Here is a 17,834-nt window from a genome sequence, read left to right on the forward strand (position 1 = left end):
ATATATATATTATGCAGGAAGACAGGTGGCCATGAGAAGACATGCAGCAGATTAAAATGGTATTTTAAGACTCTGGAAATTAAAGGGAATAAAACCTCCCATGGGAATTTTCTGCACCTCTTAGTTTGTTAATGCAAGCAGAGAACATACCGGAAGGATAAAGATGAAACCAGTAAACTGGATTTTCTCTCGTAAAGGGAACTGTGTGCCCAGGAGCCAGAGTTGTTGTTGTGAGATACTGCAAAGTCACCTCTGACTCATAATTATTTTATCTACAATAGAACAAAACACTGGCTAGTCTTAGCCAAAATCGCCGTGTGCAGTGACCGCCATGCTGCAGCTCAGGTTGCAGCCACTGTGCTAATCCATCTCACCGAGGGTCTTCATTCTCTTCCTCTTTACTTTACAGAGCATGACCTTTTTCTCCAGGGACTTGCCCTTCTTGATGACATGACCCAAATATGTCAGAAGACCTCATCATCTTTGCTTCTAAGGAACATCCTGGCTGTGGGGTGTTTTTTTGTCTAAGACAGATTTGCTTGTTCTTTTTGTAGCCTGTGATATATTTAATATTCATCACCAACATGACAATTCAAGGCATTCATTCTTTTGTCTTCCTTATTCATTTCTACCTTTCACAAGCATATGAGGTAGCTGAAGATACCATGGCTTGGATCAGGAGCGCTATAGGAAGAAATCTTCAGGCACAATCTTATACCTTGTGGATTATATGTCCAGTGAACACACGGCCTATTCAAACAAAAAGCGTCATCCTTTAAAAAATTTAATACTGCAGACTGAAAAGTAAAGAAAATAGGTAAGATGTGGTCTAACTTAAAAAGATCTGCAAACTCTGTAAGTAGGGCAGGCAGCTAAAAGAGCTTCTTGTATTCTAGAAAATTCAGTGCAGACACTCTGTAGTTAAAGGGAAATGGGAGGTGGGGGTGGTGAGCGCTACTTACTCATTTGTTAGTTTCTTTATACTCTTCTTACTAAAAGTATTGAAGATGGTTTTCAAATAAGTATACTTAAACTACACAAATTTACAATACAAAGGGCTAGAAAAAGAAGACGGGAGACAGAAGTGGAGCGAAATAGGTAGGTCATGCCTTCTTCAAAACCCCCTCCACTGAGCTTTTTATAGCTATTGGTTTGCAAGACCTGGAGTGCAGTTTTTCTGTGTTGCAAGCTGAAGAGAGATCTCATGAGCTTATTGTGCTTGTCTGGTATGCTTGACTGGCTTGGTTCTGTTTTCCCTTACGGAAGTTGACAGGCCCAAAAAGGAGCTATGTTTAACCGAAGGATACTCCAATAAGAAGCACCACGACTGTCCCCCCAAAATTGCTTCAAACTTGTTCCAACTTCCCTGAGAAAGGAGAGCACAGGCTTGGGAGTCTGACAGAACCAGGATCCTGGTTCCATAATTCATGAACAAAATAGTATCGGCAAAGCTACTTAAACTCTCCATTCTATATCCCACTCAAATTTGCCGCAAGAATAATTTTGATCATTTACATAACTTGTCTTTTTCAACAAATATTAGTATGCTTTTGTAGTACAGCAATGGTAAGCAAAATTGCGTTGCCAGATCCTGGGACGTCCTCCTTAAAGGGAAGAGGGGAAAATCACTAAATTCCCTGCCACTGAGTCGATTCCAATTGGTGCTGACCCTCCATCAGGTTACCTGAGACCATGAACCTTTACAGGAGGAGAGTCTCCTGGTGGAGCTGGTAAATGCACCCTGCCAATCATCTGCTCAGAGATATAACACGCCACAGCATCAAGACTCCACGTTAGTCCACACTGATTAGCAGAGGAGGTAAATTAACCAGAACCTGTCCTGGTGGGACATTGAGGATGATGACAGTAACAAACTCATTGCTATCAGGTTGTAACTGACTCATATTCAGAGGCTATCAATTGCATGGGAAGAGGGTTCTCCTTTCTTTCTCCCACAAAATGATTTGAACCATCAGCCTTTGAGTTAGCAGTACAACTCCTTATGCACTAGGCCAGCAGAGATAGGGGATGATGAGAGGCCCGGAAACCAATCTTATCAGATAAGGAATGTCCAAGGGAAACGGGAAGCACAACTAGAATCAGAAGATGTGAGACACTTCTGATGACTGTTCTCAAGGGGCATGATGGACTTAATTTGCGTTGCATCAGTGAACTGAATTAGGATCAAAGATTTCAAGTTGTAAGGTGCAGATTGCAACTCAGTAAAAGAACTTGCTGCCGTGTGGAGCTCCCACTGGTGAAATGGTCTTATCACTCATGATTTTTAACAGAGGCTGGTAGACTAAGTAATCAAACAAAGCTGAGTGGGGGAATGTTGGAAAACAATCTCTTCATTTAAAAATCGAAACTCATTGCCATCAAGTCAGAACTGGCCCATAGTCTCCCTAGTACTATGTTTGAGGCTGTAACTTGCCTGGGAAGAGGCTGCCCAGCATTCTCCTCCTTCATTTGAAAGATGAGGAATTGGGGGAGCTCTAGTGGTCTAGTGGCAAGGAGCTGAAACTACAATCCCAGAGGCACACGGTTCGAATCCACCAGATGCTCTGCCGGGGAAGGCGGGACAATCTCCTCCTGTACCAGTCAGATCTGATTTGACAGTACACACACACAAAAATAATAAAATAAAATAAATGAAAAAAAAAGAAAGATGAGGTATTGAGCCTAAGGGACGTGAGAGGATCCAGACAAGGTCACATAGCGAGCAGGTTGTGTAAATTACTGCACAGAACCTTGAACTAGTGACATCTAAGGCCTCCCAGGATTTCATCATTAATTCTCTGCCAGCAGCAGCTGTTTGCAGTCAGAAGCAGATACCTCTGCAGATTGTGATGAATACTCAAAAGGCACTGGGCTGCGTGGGTGTCCCTGCCTGCCAGGTGAGAGGCTACATAATTAACTCCAGTCCCTCTGCTGGCAGGAGAGGCCAGGTGCACAGTTACCCTGCCCTGAGGCTAAGCCTGGGGCCATCACTGCCAGGACAGTCAGGCCACTGCTATTCTGACAGCTTTGCTTTGAGAGGTGCTGGTCACCTCAAGCTGCTAGAGGAACACATTGAGGGGAGCTCTGTGCAGCTGTCGCTGTCTCCGTCCTGCTGCAAACAAATTAGGAAGAGTCACAAACTAATAATAGTTCACAATGCAGTGAATCCACTTACCTGTGCCAGGCACTGTTTTGAAAGCCATAGGTTCATTAATATGGACCCATCATGACAGATGGAGAAAAGATTGAGACTGTCAACAATTTCTTCTCAGTTGGCTCCACAATCGACACCCTTGGTCCCAGCAGTAAGGAGATCGGGAGACAAATAGCATTTGGGAAACTTGGCTGTCAGGGTCCCATCCAAAGTCCTGAAGAGCAATGATGTCAGTTTAAAGACTAAGATGCGCCTGATTCAAGCTATGGTCTTTCTCTTTTTTTTTTTCTATAATTATATTTTATTAATTTTCATAAACATTTACAGAGATTTTGGGCTTCCACTCATTCATTGTTGCATAAGCTATGTTCTTTCAAATAACCTCTATGCAGCTGAAAGATGGCTAGTGAATAATATGAATAATGACTAAGAAGAACTGATACCTTTGAGTTTTGGCGTTGGAGAAGAGTATTAAATATCCCACAGACTGCCAAAAGAACAGATAGGTCTTGGAGAAAGTGCATCCAGAGAGCCCTTAGAGGCAGGGATACGGAAGCTTCATCTCACATTCTTTGAGCATATTGCTAGGAGAAGCTATTCCTTGTAAAGAGACATCATGCTTAGAACGGTGGAGGGTCAGTGAAAGGGACAAAGATCCTCTTTCTTGAGACAAATTGATACAGTGACTATAACAATGGAGGATGAGAAAGACGATGCAGAATAGGACAGGGTTCAGATCTGTTCTAAGGAGCTCTGGTGGCCTAGTGGTAAGAATCTGTGCTGCAATCCCAAAGGAACATGGTTCAAATCCACCAGCTGCTCCACAGGAGATGGATGGGTGATCTCCTTCCACATGATCAATTGCCTCTGAAAGCCCACTAGAGGTTCAGCTATAGGTTGGTTCTTATTGGACATACTCAACAACAGATTGGTTATTCGTAAGGAAGGCCAGACAACAACTACAGGATCCTTCAGAAGGAGCCCTGGTAGAGCAGTGGATAAAGCACTGGCTGCTGACTGAAAAGTCGAAAGATGGGGCTGTCTGCTTCCATTGCAAATACAGCATGATGGAACCACCCCGTGCGGCTGTCCTACACCGTCCTGCGGGATCACTGAGTTGGAACTGACTTGGCGGTGATGGCTTTGATCTTTCAAAATAGGTATTTATTTCTGTCTCCATTTTAAAGACCTCAGAAGTGAACCAAATGTCCGAACATGACAAAGCCAGCCACTGTGGCTCCTGGAGCGAGGGTACATAGTTTGGTTCCACGGCTACACTCTTGCTCACTACAAGCAGCTCTTGTTGAACTTTTACCATCAGTGCAAGGGCCACGGTTTCCTCAGTTATTTTGTTATTTCCAGATAAAATTAACTGTAATAGCTGACTTCTTGTTTGGTGCTGTGGAGGTAATTTTTTACTTCCAGCAATGCTTACTGAAGATCAAAAACTGCACCCTTTGATTGCATCTCAACATCAAGAAGACAAAAATCCTCACCAGTGGACCCGCAGACAGCGTCATGATAGCTGGAGAAAAGACTGAAGCTGTCAGTGATTTCAACTTCCTCGGATCCACAATCAACAAACACCCGCGTACCAGGAGCCAAGATGTTAGAAGACATACTGCACGGGGGAAATCTGCTGTCAGTGAGCTCTCCAGACTGCTAAAGGGCAATGATATCAGTTGAAAGACTAATTTGAGCTTGACACAAGCCCTAGTCATGTCAATTACTTGCTCTGCATCTGAAAGTTGGACCGTGACTACAGATGACAGAGATGAACAATGCCTTCGTGTTGAGGTGTTGAAGAAGAGTACTAACTGCACAGCCAAAAGAACCAACAAATCTGTCTTAGAGAAAGTGCAACCGGGGTGCTCCTTAGAGGCGAGGTGGTGAAACTTCATCTCACACACTTTGCGCAGATTTGTTGGAGGGACCAGTTCTTGGAAAAAGACATCATCCTGGAAAAGTGTTAGGTCATGGGCTTGAGAGAAAGGAAGCAGAGAGAAAGCAAGCTTAAAGGCAGCTTTATTAAGGGAGCTCTGGGCAAGGATCCTTGTTCAGGAGAGAGAGACCAGGGAAGCTGCACCCAAGGTGGGTTGGGACAGGTTTTTATAGCAGGGTCTTCAGGGAGGGAAGAGAAAGACATTCCATTGTGGTTTATGGTTCAGCCAGGTGGGTGAGGCCATTCACTCCTTTTGTTGACATGTTATATTCTTTGAATTCTTTCCCCACCCCATTGACGTTGGTCTGGGCCTAACAGAAAGGTGGAGGGTCAGGCAAAGAGGAAGGGGTTGAACAAGGATTGTCATACTGTAACAATAGGCTCAAGTATATCGAAGATGATATGGACGGCATAAGACAGGGCATTGTCAGTGGAGCTGCTGTGAGTCATCTAACTCCACAGTGCCCAACAACAAGAAGCAGCTCCAGGTGACAGAGCAGAACTGACCTGTCTGGTTTTCTAGGCTATGATTGTTTCTCTTTGGGGGGTGGATTTTGTGTGTATCATTTGACTGAAAGTTTACAAAGAAAACTGGTCTTCCAGCCAACCCATAATCCACATTTTAGGACATTGATGAGCCCATAAGGTCACCACCCTCTTTCTCACTCCTTTCCTGTGATTGATTCTCATTTCCATCAGTCCTTCTGTCCTTTCTGCCTTGTGAGCTTCATCCGGGCAAATGTTGCCTTTTGACCTTCTGTGGTTGATTATCCTAGTGAGGGAGCTCCTCCCAGGTGCTGCTGTTCACCTCCCAGGCTTGTCTGTTGTTTACTTGAAAGCTGACTCACAGGAGTGAGCTTTGTTCCTGGTTGGAAAGATGTCTTAGAGCCATAACCTTGGGAGTACTAGGCTGCAGTCGAGCTTTACAGGCTCAGAGCAGTGTGTCTCCTCTCCTCTGGAGTCCTTGGGTATCCTTTTGGTGAGAATCTGAACACTTTACCACTGCGTCACCAGGGCTCCATAGACTTGACAATAATATCAGGATATTAACAACTAACTTAGAGAAAACTTGAAGAAGTATAATTAACTTCAGAAAGGATGCACTGACTCAGGTTGTGTTGTGCCGATGAATCTAACTGGGTAAAAATTGTCACTCATAACACGCTGTGCCTTATGGAAGGATGTAATTCTATACTAATGAGACTACTGACCTATTAACAACTCACTGCTATCAATTCAGAAGTGGCTCCGCTGACCCTCCTGTGACTTTTCAGAGGCTATAAACTCCATGCAAGACGAGGGTCCATCCATCTTTCTCCCTGGTGGATTTAAACTGCCTGATTTTTGATTGGCAGCATCACTCCTTTCCTCTTTTTAGAGAAAGATGATTGGAATGCCTGGAGAAAAGAACACAGATGGTGCAACCACTATAGAAGGTACTTTCTCAAAAAGTTGCAAATAGAAATACCATTTGACCCAGCAATTGCACTACTGGGAATTTAAAGAAACCATAATCGCCACCCAAGCAGATATATGCACACACGTTCATCACGGGTTTGTTCGCAGTAGCAAAGAGCTGGAAACAACCCAAGTGCGCATCAACAAACAAATGGATAGAGAAGCTTTGGTATATTCACACAATGTAATACTATGCAGCATTGAAAAACAAAGAACTAATGAAATATTATGCAAAATGGGTGACCCTGGAGGACATAATGCTGACTGAAATATCTCAGTCACAAAAGGACAAATATTGCATAGGGCCACTGTTGTAAAACGGGACTGACATCGGGGTTAAGGGAAGACAGAGAAGGACGGAGATGAATGATGTATACTGCATTGAAACAGATGAGGGAGAGAACTGTTTAAAAGGGATATATGATTGGGTATTATTATCATGATAGGAGTCCAGAATGAAGGCTGCACAGTGGAATGGACTTGGGGGGAGGGATTGCATGACAACGAAAGAGTTTTTCTTTTACTTTTCAAGAAGAGTGAATTGGGGGGAGAAGGAGGGCCAGGAGAAAAGTGCAACAATGAATGAATGGAGAGTCTAAGTCTGTAAACTTTCATTAAAATTAATTAAAAAAATTTAAAAAGAGCACAGAAAAGTGCTCAAAAGTCCCAATCATTTTATCACACAAGGCTTGAGTGGTGGCTTAATTTTACAAGGCCATCAAAAGTACTCTTCTACGTGCAATGTTGGGTGCAGCGGAGTGGAATGCTGATGGGATCTTTGGATGATGCAAATTATTTTCCTGACTGACTCAAGGTTGGTGGTGGACCTGTAGTTCTTGTTGTGGACCATCCAGTTGAGACAAACCCAGAGCTGACCTTCCCCCAGCTTTTCAGAGGCAGTTAATCACACAGGAAAAGGTTGCCCAACTTTCTCCTTCAGAGCAGCTGGGGGATTCAAACAGCTTATCTCTGGTTGACAGCACAATTTCTTACCACAGTAGGGCTCCTTTAGTGGTGAGCCTGGTGGTGAATAGTTCTACTCTGAACACAGGGGCAGATGAGTCAGAATCACCTGAGTAACAACCAACAAAAATAAGTTGTTGTTTAGTGTTTAGCAATTTCTAATATGGTGCATTTTACACACACACACACACACACACACACACACACACACACACACACATGTATAGTTCCAGAACATCAGTAGATGTATTCTCCAGGGCACAGTGGGAGGTGGTGATGTAAAGGCACTTACTGTAAGGAGCTCACAATTGCGTAGCTACCTGCCCGCAAGTCATCTTGATGAGGACTGCTGTGAGGAGCTTGCACAGCTCATGAGCAAGAGATACAAGGTACAAGGAAGGTTTCCTGGAGAACTTAGTATTTATATGGAGCAACGATGTTAGTTTGAAGACTAAGGTGTACCTGATTCAGGCCATAGTGTTTTCAATTGTTTGCTATGCTTCTGAGAACTAGACAATTTATAAGGATGGCAGAAGAATTACTGATGCCTTTGAATTGTGGTTGGGGTGAAGAGCACTGAATGTCCCATGGATTGCCAAAAGAACAGAGAAATGTCTTGGGGAAAGTGCAGCCAGAGTGCTTCTTGAAAGCAAGGATTGTAAAGCTTCATCTTTGGGCGTGTTGCTAGGAGAGGCTTTTCCTGAGAAGCGATATCGTGCTTGGAAAGGTGGAGGGTCAGTGAAGGAGGGGAAGACACTTAGGGTGATGGATTGACACACTGACTGCAGCAAAGGGCTCAAGTGTGTCAAGAGATTGTGAAGATGGCACATGATACGGCAGCAGCACCACGAAAGAAGAGCTAGGTGGGTGTTCACAGCCATCTCTGTCAAGTCAGAACAGACTCACGGCTGACCCTCCAGTTCTTCAGAGGCTGTAAACATCACTGCAGAAGTCTTCATCTTTTTTTCTGCTGAGCAACTAGTAGATTTGAAATGCCTGCCCTTGGGCTGGCAGTACAACTCCTTACCCACTAGGCTACCAGAGATGCTCAGTGGTCTGAGTTGCACGCTTCAGGTCTATAGCTGTCTGGCTGTGTGGGTAATAGATGGTTCCAGGAGCACCATTTACATTGTGGTCTGTGTGAATGGAGCCCTCAGCAACGGGCCAGTGCCTACTCAGCATAACTCCACACAGCAACTCTGCTGGAAAACTTTTTCTCTGTTCCAGCAACCACACGTCCTCTCTCATTTCTGCCCTCAATAATGAGATGCTCGGGCTCTATGTGCCCAAGGTCTAAGTCAGCTCAGCATGAGGGCATTTGGTATATTTTGTAAATTTGTTACTATCTACTGGCCTTTCACTGTTTATCTATAGTCCTTATCGTCTCAACTTCAACTCCTCCCTTCACTTGAAAACTCAACCTCCATGCTATTTCTATAAGAAACCTATTGCCTAGTCTTTCCTACTTCCTTATGGGGTTCCTGCATCCTGTCCATGAAAATGACTTTGAAGGTGCAAACACTATGGAAGTCAGTAGCTTCTTGGGGAGGAATCCATGAGGAGCCTCTGCTCATTCCCTTTCTTTCGTCCCGTGTTAGATTTTACTGTCAGGCCCAGTCTGTGATTGTGAGAACAGGCCAAGCTTAGAGATTCTTCAGGGTTGGTTCCAGACTGCCATGGAAAAGGAGTATGACAAGAAAAAGGAATTACACTTTTTCAGTTATGTTTACATTTTAGTTTAGGTTTATGGCAAAGCCTGAACTAGTGTGAGACTCAACAAAATGGGATATAGACACAAAGTGAGTACATCTATTGGAAAAATTACCAGTATATTTACTCTTTGGAGGGTTGTTAAAACTTTCAATTGGGTTTGCACGTTTTTTTTAAAGAATATGTGAAAATAAAATGAAGTGTAATAAAAAGACGTGGGGTCAAATCAGTTAAAAAAAAAGGCTTTGCCTGTCAGTCTGGGCCATTTTCTGGCTCCGATTCTGAGCTGTTTCTCCCACATTATCCTCAATTCACTGTCCTCCAATCTTTCATGGGGCTATTGTAAATTTTATCCCATATACACAGCTCTTGAAAGAGCATAATGTTACCAATATAATAATTTAAAAAAAGAGCATGTTCAATGTACGGCTAAGCACAATTGATAACAGTGCATCTAAATTCCAAAATCAATCCCCATAATAGTCTATGTGTTTCCTACTGCCAAGGGGGCCCTTTAGAGTAGTGAGAGAAGACATTCACCCTGAAACCCACAGCGTCCCTTTCCAGCAGGAAGTAGCTAAGAGAATACACCATCCCCTTTTCCTTATGAATCAGGGTGAAGTCTCTCTCAGGGAGGAGTGATAGGGAATGGCAAGGGACACACTGACAAAGGAGATTAATCAGAACTGGCTTTGACAAGCACTGTGGCAATTGGACAATTAAAACAGACATGGGGGGGAAGAAGAACAAACTGTGGAGGAGGGTAGAGAGAATGGTGCAGCAATGAAGGAATGAAAACCCAAAATCCCTGTAAATGTTCATTAAAACTAATAAAATTTAATAAAAAAAAAGAAAAAAAAGAGCATGTTTAAGATGGGCATTTATTTTTTTACTAATTTAAACAATAGTGCTGGGAGCTCTGGTGGCCTAGTGGCAAGGAGCTGCAACTACAATCCCAGAGGCGAACGGTTCGAATCCACCAGATGCTCTGCCAGGTAAGGAGGGACAATCTCCTCCTGTACCAGTCAGGTCTGATTTGACGGTACACGCACACAAAAATAATAAAATAAAAAAAAATAAAAAAAAAACCCCAAAAAACAAAACAATAGTGCTTGGTAAGAACACTCCAGTGGCTATTTTTTCCAGATTTTAAAGATTGTATTTCAGTTTTAGTTCTAACTTCATGGCTCCTTAAGTATGGAACCCACAACACGAAGTTCTGTGCTGTATTTCCTCCCTTTACATCAAGATTCTCCTATAGAATCTGTTAACAGTTGTGCAATCCTATTCTTAATTATGCTATTTCTCACCATGTCACTGTTCAGTCCCCTTTCCTCCTATCCATTGGTAACCACTAAAAATCTTTCTTTTCTATGTATCTTTTTATATGTTTTATTTGACCTTTGTGACTGGTGGCCTAGTGGTAAGAAGCTGTGGTGCAATCCTGAAGGTATGCAGTTCCAATCCACTTGCAGGAGAAAGATGGACAGTCTTCCCAGGTGATTAAACTGCCTCTGAAAACCTACCCGAGGGTCAGCTATGGTTCAGTTGCGGCTCAACGGTACACAATTTCCAACTCCATCCCTATTTCTGTATGCATCAAGACTTCATTTCTCCTGAGTATTATTCTGGTAGTAAGTGTATTTTACTTATCCATCATCTGTTGATATTTATTTCCACCTTTTGGCTATTGTCCAAGTCTTTGAGTGTCTACTTTCTAAGTCTTCTGGGTTTATGCAGGAGTGGAGTAGTTTATATGGCTAGGTACCAGTTTTCCACAGCAGCTGCACTATTTGCATTCCCAACAGCAATGGTTATCTCCCCACATTTTTGCCAACACAATAATTGCTGCCATTCTAATGGAAGTGATGTATTATTTTGTAGTAATTGTGATTTGCATTTCTGTGTGTGTGTGTACCGTCAAATCAGATCTGACTGGTACAGGAGGAGATTGTCCCTCCTTTTCCCGGAAGAGCATCTGGTGGATTCGAACTGTGTAGTTGCAGCTCTTTGCCACTAGGCCACCAGAGCTCCCCTGTGATTTGCATTTCTATGGCAGCTAATCACCTGATCGTCCTTTCATGAATTCCATTAAAATACTCTCTGGTGAAACTTCTGCTCCAGTCCTTTGCCTGGATTTTTGAGTATCTTAGTATGTAAAACTGACAGGTACAATTTATTCTTCAGAAAAACCAAGCGGTAGAGAAAATTTTGCTGTCCAACCCGCCTTCAGGTACTCTTACATTATAATTCTGCTTTGTCAGAATGTGTCAAATAATTTCCCTTCCAAGAACTTAAAACAGCTTTTAAAAACAAAAACCATAAAGTAAACAGAATATTTAATACATATAAGGAAATGGAATGCAAGGATTAGAACTTTATGATATACACCAGATGTTTATACAACAGAGGTTTCATTTCTCAAAGACATTTTCCCTATCTTTTCTCTCCTTCTCAGAGCAAGAAACTGTAATCAGTACTGTCTTGGTTAAGCTGTGCCATTGTGTTGGGTATACAGTATGTCTTAGCGGTTCAAGTCATCATCGGCTTAACAGACACCACTTCCCTGCACAGCCTCACAGCAAACTGGCAATCCAATGAAATGGGAGCCCAAAGAGGTGAGAGCAAACAGCGGCCCAATCTGAATGAAGGCCAGTGGCTCAGGGATAGAACGAACTGACTTAGTGACAGAGTGTCTACTGGCAAAAGCCTTCTATTTATTCATATTAAAACTGCAATAATAATAATAATAATAAAGTTACTTCAATGAAAAAAGGAACTCAGGAAGGGGGTAATTAAGGAATGAACTAAATACATTTTAAATATAAATACTATCGATTTCCTGATTAGTACAGGTAAATCTCTAAACTATCCTAAATTCTGATTTCAGAGAAAAAAGTCAGAGACAATTATAAAGGTGCTTCATGTTATCAAGTCCATTTTTAAGACAATGCAATCCTCTGGAAAATCACTTCAGTCTTTCTTTTTATCTGAGATTTCCGTTGATCCTTTAGTTGGTAATCCATTTACGTCTGCACCCTAAAATGAGAAAGAATTTTAAAACCAATGGCAACGCAGACACCCATTGTGACACATTCACTTTAAGAACTTCAGACTAGAACAGCTTCCCTTCTAGAAATGTGCTCCTATTGTGGTTAGTTGCCACTGAGTCTGCCCCACCCCTTGCCCAGCTCCTGGCAGGGCCATGCACAGTGCAAGAAAAGCTCCTCCTGCCCCATGTCCATAACTGGCTGCAGAATGGATCTCTGGGATCCCTACGGAAGGAGATGCTAGGCGATTCTTTCCAAGTCATCTTCACCTGGAAGCTGTGCTGAAACCTGTTCTAACAGCACAGCAACAAGCAAATTTCCAGTGACAGACAGTTGGGGACAATACAGGAGGGAATCCAACCTGGCTTCACACCAAGGCGAGAATGCTATCACTGAACCACCGTCTGCTCCAGAAATGCGCAGAATGGTTAAATTAGGAACACTGCTATGGATCCATTGAACTCAATAGGCACACATGCTTAAGATAAGAGTTGTCTACATTTTCCTAACAAAAACTCAACACTGAAACTAATACTAGGATCGTCTCATACACTAGTTAGTCACTGCTATTCTCACCAGCCAGGAATTAATAGTTACTGTTCAATTATTAGCAGTGAATTTATTTACCAGAAGTCTAGTTTATAATCCTAGTTAAAACAAACTGTTAAATCAAACTTATTCATGTAAAAACCAAGAACTTTCTTTCCAAACACTGCCTTTTTAGTGTTTTACCCTTCTTCAAATCATTTGTTCTTACCTTACAGTCTCCTTTGGCTTTAGTTTGTTCACCGGGTTGCTGTAGACTTTTTTGAGGCCATATGCGACTAACAAAAGGGGCTACCAGAGGGTATAAGTATGGCTCCAGGAATTTTTTGTAGACCCAGAGCAGAACTGGAATGACGATGCACGGGATACACACCATGGTCCCAGGCTGGAGGGCCTACACTGTTATGTATGGAGAGAAAAAAGAAATAGTCTGTCACCAACTAATGAGTGAGGATAGTACAAATATGGGGGGGGAAGACAACAAAAACCCCCAAACCATAATGAGGGTTCCATTGCTATTCATATTAACGGGGGGAAGACATGAAGACATTGAACTCGGCACCATGGCATGCAGCAGTGAAATGTGAACTTACTATCAGGCCTGGTCATCTTCAGGGACTGACAGTCTGCCTCTAAAAACCCCCTAATGGGTCCGCTGTAAGTGAATTCTGACACACTGGTACAAAACAACCACAACAATAAGGTGATCTGGGTCAGGCTGTGCACCTTTCTACATCACCCTGGGTCCCCAGGTCATGCAGATGGTTAAATGCTGGAATATAAGCCAGCATTCAAACTCATCCAGAGGCAGCTCAGATGGCCTGGCAGTTTGACTCCTAGATGTCAAAGCCACTGAAAATCATATGGAGTAAGATTCTCCAGGTGGTGCAAATTATTTACATTTGGCAGGTAATCAATAATTCTATGGTTGGTGATGAGTCAAACCTACCCATGAACAGTGACAGACAAACAAGTTTGAATTTCTGTAAATACAGACAAGAAAACTGTGTACGCTGGGCTTTACTCTGTAACACATGGGGGATCCTAAGCCACAAATCAACAAAACAAAATCCTATGGAAGATAGTTCTACTGTATATATAGTGGGTTTAGAGGGTTACCGGGAGTCAGGAACCACTGGATGGCAACTAAAAATAACTGGCACCAGAGCACAGTCAAGGAGGAGATTTTGGCTGGCATGTGCTATCTGGGGTTGAAACCTGTCTTCAGTTTAGCAAACTGGTTTTCCAGTAAACCATTCATACACAGTTTTATAACATTAATTATAATACTCACAGAGTAATTTCAATAGTTTCTCTCTTTCCTCCCTGTAATTTCTATTACCATTAATCCTTCTATATAACCTATTTCTGCCTTTGTCCTTGGCTTATGCTACTCTTTGAACCCCATATGGTTGTTCTAAGAAGGGAAGGGGTGCCTCCATCACTTTCTAGATGGTGATTGTAAATCTTCCTCTTCAAAAAAATAGGCTCAACAACTCACTGTCATCAAGTTGGAACCACCGCACAGCTGACCTGCAGAGGGTTTTCCAGAGGCTGTAAATCACATGGGAGCAGCTGGTGGAGTCTAACCATTTGCCTTTGAGTCCACAAGCACACTAGTCTCACCCACTAGGTCACCAGAGCTCCCCTCCCTCGTGGTGTTTTAGGGCAAATTATTTAAGCAGTCTGTAAGGTAATACCTATTTCACAAGGATGGAGAGGGGATTAATTTATTGAGGGAATCTTGATTCATATTAATCCTTAGAGGACAGGGCAGAACTGTCACATGGGGTCTCGTAGGCTGCAAAATCTTTATGGAACTGGCTCACACTTCTTCCTCAGAGGGGATGGTGGTTCAAAGGGCTGGCCCTTTTGGTTAGAAGCTGAGTGCTTAACTGTTGTTATCACTAGGTCTGCATAAACTAAATGTCCTTGAGAAACAGCCTTAAGAGCTACTTGGGGAAAGTCAGCCAATGAAACCCTCAGGGTCACAAGGGTCTCATGCCAGCCAAAGATGGGAACATGGTGAGACTCAAACACAGCTAGAAACAAAGACCCAAACCAATTCCAGTGCCCTCCAGAGTACTGAACTCATGGAGACAGAAAGACACTCCATCAAGGTTATTTTAGTTTTTTGTGTGTGTACCATCAAATCGGATCTGACTGGTACAGGAGATTGCCCCTATTTCTCCAGGAGAGCATCTAGTGGATTCGATTCGAACTGTGTACCTTTGAGATTGCAGTGCAATTTCTTGCCAGTAGGCCCCAAGAACTCCCTTGCTCCAACAAGTTTTAAAAGTTTTAAGAAGGGCACACTGCTCTAAAGGTGAGTGGTTCAAATCCACCAGATGCTCTTCTGGAGAAGGAGGGACAATTGCCTCCTGTACCAGTTAGATCTGATTAGACAGTACACACACACAAACCCAACACACACAAAACCCAAACACACTGCTTTATCTTTCTCCAGGGAAGCAGCTGCTGATGGATTCCAACTGCTGAAACACCCAATAAACTCCTCAACAAGCCACTCCTTTCAGATAACAATAAGCATTCCTTTCTGCTAACAGTAAAAGAAAGTATGTAAATTATGTCAAACATTCTTCTAGGTGGTATAGCACTGGTCTGTGCCTGTGCGTTGCTGTACAGAGGTAACTCGTGGTTGCTGTGATGCTGAACACTGTGACACTGATGTGCCAAACGTGGTAATGGTTACCTACGGTGTACAGTGTTTGCTTGAGGTTCCCGACTAAAACAAGCCTGGAAGCAGGAGCAGCATCCACTTCCAAAATGGTTTGCCTCCGGAAACCCTATGTACGAACAGTGCTCAGGCCTTTCGCTCATAGGGTCGCTATGAGTCGTCTACGACTCGATGGCACCAAACAACAACATGTAAATTATAAACAGGGGCTGAAGGAGAAAGTTCAAAAGTCCTAAGCTCCAAGGCTTACAAAAGGTCATGTTGTTATGTGCCATGGGGTTGATTGCGACTCATTGCGACCCGTTACAACAGCCCTGAATGCTACTCTAGTTAACGTAAAACCAGATTTCTTATTTCTGGTTTTCAGGCTCGATTGTTTCTTCTCGCAGAACACAAATGTCATGTTATTTAGAACTCCTCTAAACAAACCTTTAAACCCTTTCGAAACAACTAACAATTCGTAATATGAGCGTTTATGGTTACCAGATATCACTGTAAAAATCTTACCTTTGTATTTTATACAAAAAACCCTGCTGTTTTAAATAAATTCAAGCATACTGTGTAATTCTCAAGGGCAAATGCTAATTAAGCCACAATTAAGGCTGTTATAAAACGGTCTCGATCTCTTCCAAATTAAACCACTAGCACCATTTTACTTTGGAAAACTGTGGCTTGAGAGAGAACAAGGCAAAAGTACTAGACCATCACTTCACTACTTGTCCGAAGCCAGTTTTTGGATAGTATAAAAAACCCCACAAAATAGAAATACAATTGAAACAGCTGGAGGACAAGTCGCCTAACAATGGGTTAGAGAACAGAGGCGGGGGCTCCCGCAGGGCAGGACCCGCGCAGCCGAGCAAGGCCACCTCCCTTTAAACAACTCAGCTTCGCAAATCATCTTACTGGAGGCGCAGGGAAGAGAAACGGTAAGAAACGGTAAGAAAACGAGAGGAACAGAAGAGAGAGGGACAATATGAAGCTAGACAACTGACAGATAAAAGGGAGACGGAAGGCGGAACGACGGCGCAGGCAAGGAAAGCACGGTGATCCAAGGAAAGCCTGGGGCGGAGAAGAGGCCCGGGTCACGGAGCTCCGCGAAGGCCCAGGGAGAACGCCGGGGACCCCAGCCCCGACCCCCGCTCACCCTCGATCCCGTCCCGACCCCCCGCTCACCCTCGATCCCGTCCCGACCCCACGCTCACCCCCGATCGCGACGCCAAGTGGAAATGTCCGCACTTCAGGGAAGAGGGCCGCCCTGACTGCCGAGCCAATGACACTGCAAGGGGGCCTGACAGGGGCGGGCCTGCGTCAGCGTGCCGACGCACAAGGCGTAACAACGACGCCCAGGGACAATTTCCGGCGCTGCGGCTTCAGATCACATGACCAGAACCCTTCCAGCCCCGCCTTGTTATTATTGTTTTGTGTGTAGCGTCAAATCAGATCTGACTGGTACAGGAGGGGATTGCCCCTCCTTCTCCAGCAGAGAATCTAATGGATTCGAATTGCGTACCTCTGCGATTGTAGTGCACCTTCTTGCCACTAGGCTACCAGAGCTCCCCCAGCTCCGCCTTTGAGAGGTCTGGTTGAAGCTGATCGTTATTCCTCTTAGGCGGCTAGCAAAGTGAAGGTTAGGGAAATCGGTATTAAAATACATTTTTTTAAAAAAACTTGGTTTAAAAAGCTTATAGCTAAGGAGAAGAATAGTCTGAAAGGACTATTATGATTAGGTGTTAACTACCTGGAACAAGAGGTGCGTTGCGGAAGAAGAAAATGTGCAATTATGAGTAATTTAAAAAGTAAAAGAGGTGACAGCTAACCATGCATTTGTTGCTTTTAAGTATTGGTAAGAATGCAGTTACTGAAACCCTCACGCTCTCCTGATAAAGGAAATTTGTCTATTACAATAAAGATTACAGAATTGATGCCTTTGGGTTGTGGTGTTGGAACGCTGAGTATTCCACGGACTTCATATTTTGGGCATGTTGGTAGATCTGCTTCCTAGAAAAGAACATCATGCTCAGAAAGACAAAAGACCCACAATTGAGTTGGATTGACAAGGGCGACTTTATCAACGGACTGAGTCAGATAGGACAAGGGTACAAAATAGGACAAGGCTAAGGTCTGTTGTTCAAAGGGTCACGAGGTCACTAAAAATGTGTATGTTCAGTCTGGGTGTTAATTAAAGATAGAGACGGCCCTGAGGTATGCGGTTTGAGTCCACCAGATGTTCTGAAGAAGAGCCATCTCCTCCTGCATCAGTCAGATCCGATTTGACAGTACACACACACACACACACACACACACACACACACA

At 43.4% G+C, this 17,834-nt stretch overlaps 1 protein-coding gene across 1 annotated transcript; it reads right to left on the reverse strand.

Moving 5' to 3' along the window:
- Positions 1-12,200: 12,200 nt before the first annotated feature.
- LOC102873123 (chromosome unknown open reading frame, human C18orf32) lies at positions 12,201-13,199 on the reverse strand. Its single transcript, XM_006891705.1, has 2 exons — positions 13,035-13,199; positions 12,201-12,266 (listed from the first exon to the last, which is right to left on the reverse strand). The coding sequence occupies exons 1-2, from the start codon at positions 13,197-13,199 to the stop codon at positions 12,201-12,203; spliced, it is 231 nt and encodes a 76-aa protein (XP_006891767.1).
- Positions 13,200-17,834: the final 4,635 nt, after the last annotated feature.

This window comes from Elephantulus edwardii, unplaced genomic scaffold, assembly GCF_000299155.1.
Source record: "Elephantulus edwardii isolate Elephantulus edwardi_28Jun2011 unplaced genomic scaffold, EleEdw1.0 scaffold00103, whole genome shotgun sequence".
NCBI lineage: Eukaryota > Metazoa > Chordata > Mammalia > Macroscelidea > Macroscelididae > Elephantulus > Elephantulus edwardii.